Raw genomic sequence first — 13,334 nt, 5'->3', positions numbered from 1 at the left:
TGCAGCAGGAAGCCCCAGAACGTCCCTGCCAGGGGCCCTACTGCCTTGGGTCTGCCTTTTACCTGGTCGGGAGAGTTCTCCCTCCAGCGGCTTCTCCCCAGGTCTCTGCAGGTCTGAATCAGGATTTGTCTAAAGCCCTAATTTGCTCAGAATATCTAATGCAGAGATGGCAAACAGATTTCGTGTTGTTCATTAACTCTGACTGGCTGCAAGTAGCTGCCTGGAGTGTTGATCAATTAGCAAAGACTGTCAGGCATGTGTGTGTGTTATGAATGTGAGTGTGTGTGAGCATGCACACGTGGGGGGGTGTCTGTGTGCCTAGGGCTGCAGGATTCAGGTCAGATACTTGCTATCCTTGCCTTAAGGTGCTCACTAACGTTTTCTGTACCTGGAACCCGGGTTAATAACCGTACCCAGGTTAGTAGCCGGGTTCCTTGCCTTGGAATGTTCCTCTGCAGTAGTTTAGAGTCAGGAAGCCTCAGCTAAAGCATCTGTAATTTAAAAACGCCCTTAAAGAGCCCCAGGGTAGGTGTTCAGCAGGGCTGTGCGTGGTTTCAGCCCAGGGACTGGTAGTCCGCTTCAGTGCAGGAAGCCTAGTGCTCTGACAGCCCAAGAGCAGCATGCTGGATGATGACAGGGACAGTCTAACTCTGCAGAACCCTTGTCAGTCTCCACTGGACGCAGTGTGAAAGGCCCACTCAGCAGCCCGAGTCACCAGGTGACAACCTGACAACCGAGCGGGCTGAGACGGCTGGGACACCAGCCAGGGGGTGATGAAGGGTGTCTCTTGCAGCCCTGACCGACCCCGGCTTTCACCGGGCTCTTGAAAACAGAGGGCCATTCATGATCCCTTCTGCAGCACGGAGCTCCACAGGAGCATCCCATATCTGGAAACATGGCCGTCTGACCCCAGTGCCTGCGTGACCAAAGAAGGAATGGAGTGTCTGCTTGGGGACAAATGACCAGCAAGAAAGGAAGCCTCAAAGAAAACTGGCTCCTCAGGAATCACTTTTGGGGCCCCAAGTCACAGGGACTCCAGCAACCACCCTCCTGTCTCCTCCCTCACACACCCATTACAGATTAATCTTCTGAAGCACCCTTCCGCATGGAGATTCGAGACTCCACTGATCTGTTTGTCAGCTGTTGCATAAAATTTATCATACCTGGTGCTCCCTCTCCTGGATGCTCTTTCCCAGATGCCCACATGGCTTGCTCCCTCACCTCCTCCCTTATTCAAATGTCACCTTCTCAACTACTCTGTTTTAAATTGTACCCATGTGGTAGGCTGCATAGCGGCCCTTAAAGATATCCATGCCTTAATTCTAGGAACCTGTGAATGCTCCCTTATATAGGAAAGGGGACTTTGCAGATGTGATTAAGTTAAGGATCTTGAGATAGGAAGATCATCCTGGATTATCTGGCGGGCCCTAAGTAATCACAAGGATTCTCATAAAACAGAGTCAAGAGATTAAACTACTAATGTGGAGAAAAGGCCATGTGACAATGGGCACAGAGAATGGAGTGGTGCAGGTGTACAAGTCAAGAAATGCCAGCAGCCTCTACAAACTGGAGGAGTCAAGGAACAGATTGTCCCCTAGAGCAGGTGGGTGGCATGTGAGTGGCCCATGAGAGCCAGGGTGTGGTGTGCCAAGTGGGGCTCTGGTGTCTGGTGGGCCCCATACCACTCCTATCTGTCTGGGACACCATGGGGACAGTGCAGTGTGGAGGTCTGGCAGGTGTGCCTGACTCGGGGACCACAGTACCCCATCTCAGTTTTCTTGTGCACAAATGGGGATAACACCATGGCCCTATCGGGCGGCATAGCCAGAACTAAGCAAGATTGGCGGTGGCTAATCCACTTTCCTTTTAGTGAGGTATTGCTTATTTTTGTTTTGTGGTGAGCTGTGTGCTGCTAGTTCACTTCAGGGAAGCAGGGGGGCCTGGGTTTGTCTTTGCAGTGCTCAGGGCAGGGGGCAGGTTGTGGTGGGCCCACTGAGGGGGGCCTGCTGTGGAGCCATATTCCCCGGAGTTCTGCCGTAAGATACACTGGTCGGTGTCGTGCTGGTAAACCCATCTTGACAGGCCCTTCCTCACCGCCTGCCAGTGCCTTTCTGTGGTGATGGTGGGTTAATCTGTGATTCTGAGAGTGATTCCGTGAGAGGCTCCGAGTCCTCCAGGGACTCCTACTTTGCCACTGCTCCCTGAACACGTGCAGATAATTTCTTTACAAGTTAGGACATCAGTGCTGAGAGCAATAGGGGTGAAATCTTAGGGCTGAGTCTATGAGAGCTCTCAGATAGATACCAGGCTCTGAGTCTTTAATGCAGAGCAGGAGGCCAAGGTGGGAGGTTATTGGTGGGGAGGGAGAGAGGAGGGGGCTGAGTAGGGGGTGGGAGTCTCTATTTAACTTGGCCTCCCCTCCAGCCGGAGCTGTAAAGTCCTCCCATCTCTATCACTGTAGCCTCACCACCCCACATACCCTGTGTTCTCAGATCTGGTCAACTGCAGAGTCAGCATGGTGATGCCCTTGCCTGCCCTCCCAGAGCCCCGGAACCCATCCCAGCAAAGTGAGGATTCTCAGGGAAGAGCTCTCTTGGGGAAGGGCCCTCTCACTTCCCCTTGCCGAGTTAAACTCATTCCTTGTGGGGAGGGCCCTGGAAGACTCAGACTCCGCTGTGACTCAGGAGGAGGGAAGGCTTGGACAGTGGGTAGGCAGTGGGGAGGCCGGTTTTCAGAGGCGTTGTGGAAGCAGGGCTGTGTGAGGGTTAACAGCTGAGGCCTTGGTGGTGGCTGTAGTGGGGTGGGCAGGTTCCCCCAGCTCTGACTCTCACCAGCCATGTGCTCTCAAACATATGACAACTTTTCCAAGCCTCAGTTTACTCATCTGTAAATTGAGGACAGTTAAGAGGACCTATCAGATAGGTAAGCTTCATTTACATGAGAATAATTATGTAAATGGATCGGCAGGGTGCCTGGCACTTGGTTAGCACTCATAAATGTTGGCTATAGTGAAGACAGCAAGGGTGAAGAGGACAGCTGTGAGTTCTGTGGCCCAAGGACTTTATCACTCTATCCCATGCAGCCTCTCACTGTTTCCCATGGGACACGGGGAGAGGGAGAAGAAAAAGGTGCTCCAATGTCCACAGGGCAGAGGGGATCCTGCTCCCCACAGTCTGTGCTCTGCACTTGCTGTCTCTGGCCTGGGCAGCAGATCCAGCCACACAGGAACTGGAGGAGAGGTCACGGGTAGCAGTGAATCCTTACCTTGGTTGTCGTAGGAAGTGATGACCTGGGTCTGCTGAGGGTGCTGTTTCTCCGCCAGGTTTCCTGTAGACGCAAGACAGAGGGACCTGCAGTGGCCACAGGGACCGTGGAGGAGTTTGCCCCAGGCAAAGCAAGGAGCAAGGAGCTGTGTGCGTCCGCCAGAAAGGTGAGCTGGTGGGGGTCAAGCTCACCCCAGGCCTGGCTTAACCATGCGCACACCCACGAGCACATCCCCATGGTGTACACACGTGGGAATAGGCACAGTTCCACACATGAATGCAGAGGCAAATGACTATGAACCCGTGTGCACACACCCTCACACCTCTCAGCAGGTGCCAGCAGAGGCTGGGTTTCTTCTCCATAAGGTGGGGACAGCTCCAGTGGGCTGAGTAACCATAACTCCCAACTTTAGTGTCACCAGGCTCAGTTGCCAAAATACAAAAAGATGCCTCGCTGATCATCATGCCTTTCTATCCCCATTTTACAGCGGATGAGCCTGCTGCCTGGAGGCTTAACTTCTGGCCAAAGACCCTCCTGCTAGGGTAGGTCAGACTGGGACCTGAACCCCAAGTCTCCTGATTCCTAGCTCAGCTTCCTCCTCTGAGAAGAGTGGGGGCAGCCTTCCTAGCTTAGGAGTTGGGGTGATTGCCGTATGGGTCAGTTTTGGAGACATTTGCAGGGCATCCGCTATGTGATAGCTCTCTCCATGCACGAAGGGTATTTATGTCCTGGAACACAGAGCTGTCCTCAGAGCCTAGTGGGGTCAGCTTGCTGTGGAGAAATGCCCAGTTCCTGCCACAGGCCATGAAGGGGGAACCCACAGGCTTACCTGCCCCTCCTATGGGATGCAACACCTTCTGCTACATCTTTCCCTTAACAGCTACTGTGGTGGCCTGGTCTTGCTGAGGCTGCTTCAGAGGGATCAAGGGAGGGGCTGGAGAAGGGCCAGGGTTGTGGCAGCAGGGGGTTCCCCCACTGTTACCACCCTCACCTGCCACCTTCACCCCTGGCCTCACACTGGTCTGCAGAAACGGTGTTGGGCCTGCCATTGGAAGTAGCCACTGGGACCAGTGACTGGGCCTGGAAATAAGCATGCCTCTGGGGCACTGGCCTAGGCAGGTTCCATTCAGATGACTTCTCTGTACCCAATCAGATCTGCCACTCAGTGCTTCCCACACCTTGGCCTAGGTAGAAGCCAGTCAAGGTGGGTAGGCAGGTCACTGAGCTGGGCTGGACTTGTGATCCAGCTGGCAGGGTCTTGCCCTGGAGAACCTGCCTGCTCCAGCCTTCTCCTATGAGCAGGCCCAGCCAGGACCCTCACCCCATGGGCTGAGGTCGGTGGGTTGGCCAGGGGCTAGGAGCACTGTGTGTGCCAATCCAGGGTGATGCTGGTCTGGAGCTCTAGGCCAGACTTAGAGGAGGACAGGGAGGCCACCTCCTTCAGGCACAGCTGGCTACTTCTCTGCTGGGCTGGCCGATGAAAGAAACAGGATCTGGGAGGGAATCCTCAAGGAGGACGATTGGCTGGCATAGCTGCTGTGGGTATTTATAGTCAGGGCTGCACAATTGGTTTCCCTGTGGCTGTGGGGTGTCAGTCCCTGTGCTGCTAGGCAGACTTCAGCCAGGACCAAGGAAAGCAGCCAATCACAGTAGGGGAAGCCCGTTGCTGGGCAAGCTAGTGGGGTTGGCTGGGCCCAAACACCTGCTGCTCGGAAAAGTTTGGAGCAGTCCAGGCTCCCCCCACCCTGCCAACGCCCCAGCCCAAGGAGTGCACAGGGCAGCAAGAGGGGGAACATGTGCCTTTTTGGATCAGCTCCATGTTCAGCCACATTTGTGCACACTCCACCAGCATAAGCCGTCAGCTGCCTCCTTTGCAGATGAAAGCCGTCCAGTTTCCAGGGCTGGGTGCCTTGGGCACCAGCAAGGCAATTATGTACCCAGAATCTTGCCATTAGAAAACACAGAAAAAAAGCTGTAATTTTAATTTCTGCATGCATGCAAACGTGCAATTTGAAAAATAAATAAAAATAAAATTTTACTTTAAATTACATGTATCAGTGGAGTGGTGCAGCCATCATTTTTTCCAGGCTCAAGTCCTCTGTAGAACCTCTCTCCAGCCCTCCATTTACCTGAAACTCTCCGTTCTCGGGTAGTTCTGCAAGAACTACTTTAGTGATCTTCTTTATTTAATTATTTTTTAAAAAATATTTTTATGTTTTTTTAAAGTAATCTCTACACCCATCATAGGGTTCAAACCCACAACCCTGAGATCAAGAGCCACATGTTGCACCAACTGAGCCAGCCAGGTGCCCCATGATCCTATTTATTTTGTTGTATTTTTCCACTAAATTTCCCTCAAACCAGGGATGCTAAAGATGGTAAAAATAGGATAAATTTACTATATTTCAATCTTCTAATGTAAGAATGTGGCCAAGAAGCCATAAGATGAATTTCAGACAACTCAAGGTGAGAGAGCTGTAACAAAGGAAGGTGCCGTGTCTCTTTCCTCCCACTGCAACCCACTTGCCCACTCACCCACTTGTACGCTGGCCAAGCAGTGCATACCTGTACCAGCTGCTGTGCATTTCTGCAGCTGACAGGTTTCTGGTGGTCTGATTCTTATAATTCTCATGAGCCTGAAGCATAGTTTTGCTAACTTTGGCATTTGCTTCAGTACAGCCAGAGTTGACGCATCTATCACCCTATGGCCTCGTAACAAGGTTAAAGAAGCCATCCCACCGTGTATGCCCATTAGCCAGGACCCTGAGGGGTAGTCCTCAGGTCAGGGGTATGTCTTAAGGACAACGTGTCCCCATGCACAGGGCAGGGGACACAGGAAAGCTCTTCACTTCCAGGGAGTTGAGACTCTATTGCAGTGAAAAGCATCATGATTATAACCATCAATGTGGTGCCATGAGGGCAGCGTTCCTGACTATCTTCATCTCAACAACTGGATCCCTGCCTGGCACAAAGTAAGCCCTGTAGAGCTTTATTAAGGGAATGAGTGAATGAATTTACTTCCCTTTTGTTAGCAGAGCATAGCTGTTTGGTCTCAGGCAATTGGGGTCCTGATTCCCCATCTGCAGAGGGTCATGGGGGGTGGTATCTTCACACTGGCATTTGATGGGCCCAGATCTGACTGAGCCCCCTGATGGAGCTCTGGGAGTGGAGGCCTAATTCTTAGTAGAATTCTCACGTGCCTACAGTGAAGTTTCACTGATGTTTGTTCTGGAAGCTGGGCTAATGAATCTGTGAAAGGTACAGAATAAGGCCTAGTATAGTCAGTCCATGCATGGCACTCCCAGAGATGTCCTGGGCCTGTTCCCTGCAGGGCAACAGATGCCTGGCACCAGAGAAAGGAGGCTTTGGAAACTGACTTCTCTGAGCTTATTGTATTCTGGGTCCCAGGCCATCCGGGAACCATAGCACCCATGTCCCTAGGCCTGGAGCAATAATGTCCCAAAGCAGGCCACTGTCCTCTCCATTTGGAAAAAATTTCAAAGATGGCTGCCCTGCATGACATAAGCAGCCCCACCCCCAGTGGGAACACACTCAAACCTCACTGTGCCAGATGATGCTAAGTCCTTCCCTATATATAGCCAGTGAACAAGTGGGTGCTCAACCTTATGGAATTGCTCCCCTCCCCTCACAGCGTCCAGGAAACTGGGGGACCTGATCTCAGGGAAAACTTTCTAGAGTCATAGCAGCCCCAGAGCTTTGCTGAGTCATGAGCAGCTACTTCCTGAGTGGTTAGATGTCTAGAGCCAGTTTTCGAACATGTGAAATCTAATGCTTCCAGTCATTTTTCAATGTGTTGAATTACAGAGATTGAAAGGAAAACAAAATGAAAAGAGAGAATTTACCATGCACGTCATTTCCTTCGAATTTCTGCCATCTCCGGATTCCATTTCCAACACCTTGGAGTCCTGTGGGATAACAAGGTTTGGAGTGAGGTTCTCAGTGGCCGGGAGACCCAGGCCAGCGAGTGACAGGTCAGTTGCAAATGTATCTGGGGTGAAGTGGGGCTGGTGGAACTTGGCTCTCTCAGGATTCAAGGGGGACTGCCTGTGAATGAGATGCACTTTAAAATATTAAAACAGTGGTTTCCAAGGATGGTGGGGTTGGTTATCAGCATCATCCAGGGAGAATTTTCACAGTGCAGATGCCTATTCTTCACTCCACATCTCTACCTCTTAAATATGGAAGTATTATTGTAGAAGATGTTTGCCATTGATTTTGCCTTCCTCTTCCTGTATGTGGTGAATCTCCCACTGTTAGGGTCATGATGTGAGGTGGGGGATGGGCAAAGATGGTCTATCCCTGTGGGAACTGCAAGTGATTGTTGCCTACTCTCCCAGCCTCCCTTGCAGCTAGAGCATGGATGTATGTGGCCTAGGCACAGCCAGTCAGATGCATCTGCATCTGGTTCCATCTTGAGACCTGGTGATGCAAGAGGGAAGGGAATGGAAGTGCATGCGCACTCTCTCTCTGGTCCTGGCTGAAAGTGGTGGTTGCAAGGTCCAGTTCCTGGCGCAGAAATGGCGTATGTTCTGGCAATGGGAGCAGCTGCAATAAAATCAAGTTCCGGGTGAGGACGGAGTATCTAGGGCTCCTTGGTGGCAACAGAGGTTTCCTCACCAGACCAGCCCTGCTGTGCAGCTTATGGCACTCTTCCTGGAAGCTGTGCCTCTAGCCTGGTTCTCCAGCCCTTTCAACCACTCCTCAAGTCCCTCTGTCCCTTCCTGATGCTCTTCTATTCTGCAGAGCTCTCCGCAGCCAAGATCTGGGGCTTGTGGCTCAGAACCGTCGCTGACACACACGTAGAGTAGAATACACACATCACACTGACTTGGGGGATGAAACCTGACTTGGGGCAGGGGACTTTAGGCCACCTCCTCCATGGCTAGGGGGTATATGACAGGAAGTGAGGGCACCCAGGCATATTTTTGAGAAGCACTGCACAATGGAAAATGCTAGGGCCATAGAGGGAAAGAGCAGAGAGCATCTGTTGGTAGCCCAAATCCCTGGCACATGCTGCCTTTGCCTCCTTTCCCTCTCTTTTCTGCCACAAGGACAGAGCAGAAAGCCACCCAGTCCTCTGTACAGTGACAGTAATGGAGCTCAGGCCCTCCTTTGCAGAGCCAAGGACCTGGGCTGGGGGTGGTGGGGGGACAGGAGGAGATGCCTGGAAGAGGTGTGGGGGCGTTTTGGATCTTGTGCACCAACAGGAGGCCTTGGAACAAGCTTGTCTAGTTCAGTGTTTCCCTGCCTTAGGCTGTGTGGGCCCATAGGCTGGCTTAGCCAGGGGTCTCCTGGACATCACCATTGCCCAGCAGGCCTCAGAGGCTGTGCATTCTCACTCTTCTATACTCTGGTACAGAACTGTCTGATTGTAAATAAGTGACACTGGTCTCTGCACTGCCATAGTGTCTGGGAAAAAACCTCCATCAGGAAAGTTGTGGAGGAAACTAGCAGAAAGGGCTTGGCAAGCAGGGCCTTCTTGCCTTGCATCATGGTCATGAGTGTGAAATGCATTGGTCTGGAGCCTGTAGGGTTAGTGCTAGGGGTCAGACACCTCTGAACCAGTCCTGATCCCTGGCATTTCTGAGGCTTCCCTGTGTTGTTGAAAGGCCCTCTCTTTCTAGTGTTGGAGCCTTTAGGAGAGATGAGATCAGAGGGGGCGGGGGAGGGAGGGACTCACAGGCTGGCCTGGAGCCAGGCCTCGTGGGGGTCCTCTGGCCTTGCCATGCATAGGGGGAGGCCTTCCAGACTGCAGTGTCCAGAGTAGAAGCAGTCTCTTTTCTATCAAGGAGCAGAGGGCCTCTGCCAATTTCCTCATTACAAATACGCAGGGTGGGGGGCATTTCCGCCTCTCCTGGGAGCAGCTCTGGGAATGGAAGAACCAACTAACCCAAACAACTGGCCTCAAATCCCGCGGGAGATCGGAGTACCTATCAACATTCTCAGCTCTCCAGAATCTATTTCTTTCCCTGCCTTCCTCCCCAAGAGGTCACAAGGAACCATGGGGCAGGTCCAGCCTATGTGACTGGTGGGGGCAAAGCCATTCAAGGCACCATTGCTTCAGTGTGGCAGGTGGCAGGTGGATGTGCAGTGCACCAAGGGCTGTTAAAACATCAGTCCCAAAGCACTGGCCCTCCGTGAACCTAGCACAAACCTCACACCAGCCCCCGTGAAGGCTCGGAATGGCCTCATCATACACCTAGGACTTCTGAGGGGCTTTAACATCCCCTATTCTCCATCTGTATTCTCTTCAGTGTGCCCTTTCCTCTGGGATTACAGAGGCCTGAGTGCTGCTTTCCACAATTGCTCTATAAAGAGTCACTTTATTTTTCCAGTCTACCCTTTCTCAGAAAGTCTACAGGAGGAGTAAAATTAATAGATCTGTGAGAGCGGAGAGAGCAGATTTTCAGCTTACTCTAGCAAGCCTTTTACACCACCCTTATGCCTTCTACTGTAGGAGGCTGAGAGAGGCTTCAAGAAAGGGGAAACTGAGGCCATGAGTTGTGCAAGGACACCAAGGGAGCTCCCCGTCTCAAAGTCTGATTCAGCACACAGATTCCCCTGGGTCCCCTGCGCTCTACAAAGTGCCATGTGAGGAGCAGGCCTCGGTCACCCAGGGGTCAGGACTGAGGTTCTGGCCCCCTTCCTCCCAGGCATCTTCCAACCCTGTCGTGCACCCTTCGGAGAGTGGCTGGGAGGAAGCTGGCTCCCGGGGGGTGACGGAAGCACAGGGAGTCAACCCGGGGCAATCACGGGGCTGCGCGTTGCCACGGGACGGGACGGGACGCCAGTGCTTGCAGAGGAGCAAGAGGAGCAGGCAGCGGTGGGGAGAGAGGGTCGGTCTCCCTGGCCTCTTTCGGGGGCGCGTGGGGCGCCCCCCGGCGGGCGGGCCCCAGGCGAGGAGGCCGAGGTGCCGGGGTCTGGGGGCCCGGGCCGGGCGCTCGTTACCTCCTCTGCGCTGCGGCAGCGCGCCCGGGTCCGCCTGCCGGTCTGAGTGCGTGCCGTGCGCTGCGCGCCGTTTCTCCGAGTGCACGATCAACAGCATGTCGATGGACACGGCGTTGCTGTCCTTCTTCAGCTCCATGGTGCCGCCTCGCTCCCCGCCGTTGCGCCGCGGCCGCTCTCGAGGCTGCCTGCACTGCAAATGGCCCCGTGCGCGCCGCTGGCCGGCGCGGGAGACCGCGAGGGCGCGGGAGAGGGCGCTCCCCCGCCGCCGAGCCGCTGGGCGCCGCGTTTCGCTGACTCTGCCAAACACGCCATTAGGGCCCGCCCGGGAGGGCGCTACCCTAATGAAGCCGCTCTAAGTCACCTTTGAAAGGAAATCCCGGGCCGAGCCCTGACCTGCACGCAGGCCGAGGGCGGCACAGCCACAGGCTCTAGCGCCTCCTACCCCGTGCGCTTGGAGCGCTCGTCCCGGGCTCCAGAGCCCTTCTCCCGCTGGCCGGGCGCTGCCTGGCCTCCGCAGCTGGTCCCGGGATTCCCGGGAGGGCCCGAGGTAGACCTTCTCCGGAGCCTTCGGCGAACGCAGAAATCTCACGGTGCTGTCAACAGTGAGAGTAAATTCGGGAAAAGGAAAAGCAGCACGGGGTGGCCCCGCTCCTTCCCTTCCCCGGGTGGGTTTTGGAGGTTGATGGCTTCCTCTATAAGAGAGAGATGGGTAGGGTGTTGGGGTCCGGACCTCTGCGATTATGGCTGCACCAGAACTTGGAACATGACTACTGGGCATCAACTTAACAGTTCTTTCTGGCTTGTGGTGAAAGTCTTAACATCTCTGTTCCTTCTAGAAGCCTGGCTCATGCTCCTTGGGGAAGGGGGGAGGGGCAGAGGAGGAGGCTGGTGCAGGGAGCAGCCTGCCTGCTGTGCTCAGGGAGCTGGACCTGAGAACCCATCTATTTTTAGTGGGGCCCGGCCTGCCCAGCCAGCAGCAGCAACAGGCCCTTTGGCTCTGGGTCTCAGGAGTGTTTACAGCGGCATCTGCCTGCTAGCCCTTGGCACGGTGGGCCCACCCAACCTGGGCCAGTCCCCTAACTTTAGTTTCCACCATTAATAAATGTCGTGCACCCGGAAGCCTTTGCTCTGGGCCCCTTCGTATTGGAGTGTGATGACCCTACCTTGCAGTGTGGTTCCTGAGAGCCCCCGCCTCCCCCTCGGAGGCAGACTCTACTGTGTAGGCCTAGGTTCCAGTCTCAGCTTGGTCACTCGCTGCCGGTGTGACTGTGGACAAGCCATTTCCTTCCATTTCCCCACCTCTATCATGGCATGATACGAGTTCTCACAGGGCTGTTGTGAGAACGTGTACTTGAGGTGCCTGGCGTGCAGCAATGGTAGCTGTCATTCATACTTGATTTTAAGGGGGGAGGAAAAGGACAGGTGAGGTGACAAGTCAGTGGGGGGTGGGGGACACACAGATCTACCCTCAGATTCTGAAGATCTTTGTCCACGGACTGTGACTCACAGTTTGTCTGCCAGTAAAGGCCAGCACCTTGCTGCGTCACCACTACCCCTCGCCCACTGGGCATCTGAGGAAGGAGATGTCACTGGTTTCTGACAGTGTTGAATTGCAGTCCCAAGAGAGCTGAGCTGCGGGACTGGCGTAGGTGGGTAACTCCCAAGTCATGTTTCCTCATGTAGTGAGTCCTGTCCCTTGCTGTCCTGCCTGCATGTGTGCATATGCGCGCGCGCGCACACACACACACACACGCACACACACACACACACACACACACACCTGGGAGGCTGGCTGAGGCTTGTTCTCTAGATGGCTAGGGAAGTAAGAACAATGGATTCTTCAAAGTTCCTGGAGTCTTAGAGATTGCCTAGGTGGCATCCCCCATCTGACCCGAGAAAGCACCTTGTACCTCCTTCAAGGGTGTAGGTCCCAACAGAAGCTTCTGTGCAGCACCTCTCATTACTCAATGGGGCCGAGTGGGAAGGTCAAGGAAGCTGAAGCCCCCTTGCCTGAAATTTGCATTCCCATCCTTGTTCCTTACTCCCCAGCTGGAGAGCGTCACTGTGAGGACCTTGCTCACATGACATCCCATTCCAGAGCTGCCTCTGAAGCAGGAGATGATGGGGGGTTGTATCACCCAGAGGTCCAGGAAGCTGGTCTGGGGGCCTCCTGCCCCTCCAGGATGTCTGAAGACAGATCCTTTAGAGAGGAGCCTCTCATCCATGGCACTATGGACATTTGGGGCCATAGAGTTCCTTGTTGTTGAGGGAGGGGTGGTCCTGTGCATTGGACGATTCTTAGCAGCATCCCTGTGATCTACCAACTAGATGCCAGTAGCACCCACTTCCCTGTTGTAAGAGCCCAGAGCATGTCCAGATGTTGATAAATGTTTCCTGAGTGACAAAAATGCAGTGAAAACACTGCTTTGGAACCAACCCATGAAATAGGGGCTGTGTTACCTTGACTTCTCTGGAAAATGCTGTTGCTCCTGGATCCTGATGCTGCCTAGAACCTGGACCCACTCTCCACATGTTCCCACCCATGGCTCTCAGTCCAGTAGCTGGTGTCTTGGGCCTGCACAGCTGCTCCCTGCCAGCAGCATGGGCAGAAAGATGAGATGCTCTCCTCAGTCTTCATGTTCCCCTCAGCCCTAGACTCTGTCGACCCATCCTCTCATCTACACTACTTGTTTTGGCTGAGAGGAGGATGCCACAGGAAGGCATTTGGATGTATCTGGAAAGCGGAGGGGAAGCAGGAGAGAAGGAGGCTATGAGGTATTATTCAGAGGGTCTATGTCTTCTGCTCAAACCCCCCCTCAACCGATGGGACAGAGAACAGACCCTCAGCCTGTGATTTACACCCTGGGTCCAGCCTCCTTCTATAGACTCACCTCTTCTACTTTCCCTGCCAACCCACACATGCTGTAGCCATAGCCATGCCCACTACTCCCCAAACACATCTATCTGACCTCTCTGCTTCTAGGCTTTCCTTAACATGCTGGCCTCTCCATCCTGCCACCATCTTGAATAACATGGAATTCAGGGACTTCCACATTCTGACCTAATGAAGTCATCTGCATCCTTGTCTTAGGATCTGACAA

At 53.8% G+C, this 13,334-nt stretch overlaps 1 protein-coding gene across 1 annotated transcript in view; it reads right to left on the bottom strand.

Annotated features, from left to right (window-relative positions):
* KY (kyphoscoliosis peptidase) overlaps positions 1-10,875 on the bottom strand; it is a 46,677-nt gene extending 35,802 nt beyond the window's left edge. The window contains exons 1-3 of the mRNA XM_043595345.1: positions 10,234-10,875; positions 7,128-7,190; positions 3,265-3,327 (exon numbers count right to left, since the gene is read on the bottom strand). Coding sequence (XP_043451280.1) covers positions 3,265-3,327; positions 7,128-7,190; positions 10,234-10,369 — 262 coding nt within the window. The 5' untranslated portion in view covers positions 10,370-10,875. The remainder of the gene's footprint in view (positions 1-3,264; positions 3,328-7,127; positions 7,191-10,233) is intronic.
* Between the last annotated feature and the right edge of the window lie 2,459 nt (positions 10,876-13,334).

This window comes from Prionailurus bengalensis, chromosome C2 (genome assembly GCF_016509475.1).
Source record: "Prionailurus bengalensis isolate Pbe53 chromosome C2, Fcat_Pben_1.1_paternal_pri, whole genome shotgun sequence".
Classification (NCBI taxonomy): Eukaryota; Metazoa; Chordata; class Mammalia; order Carnivora; family Felidae; genus Prionailurus; species Prionailurus bengalensis.
Note: the sequence above shows the minus strand (reverse complement) of the source record. Positions and strands in the feature narration are given on the sequence as shown.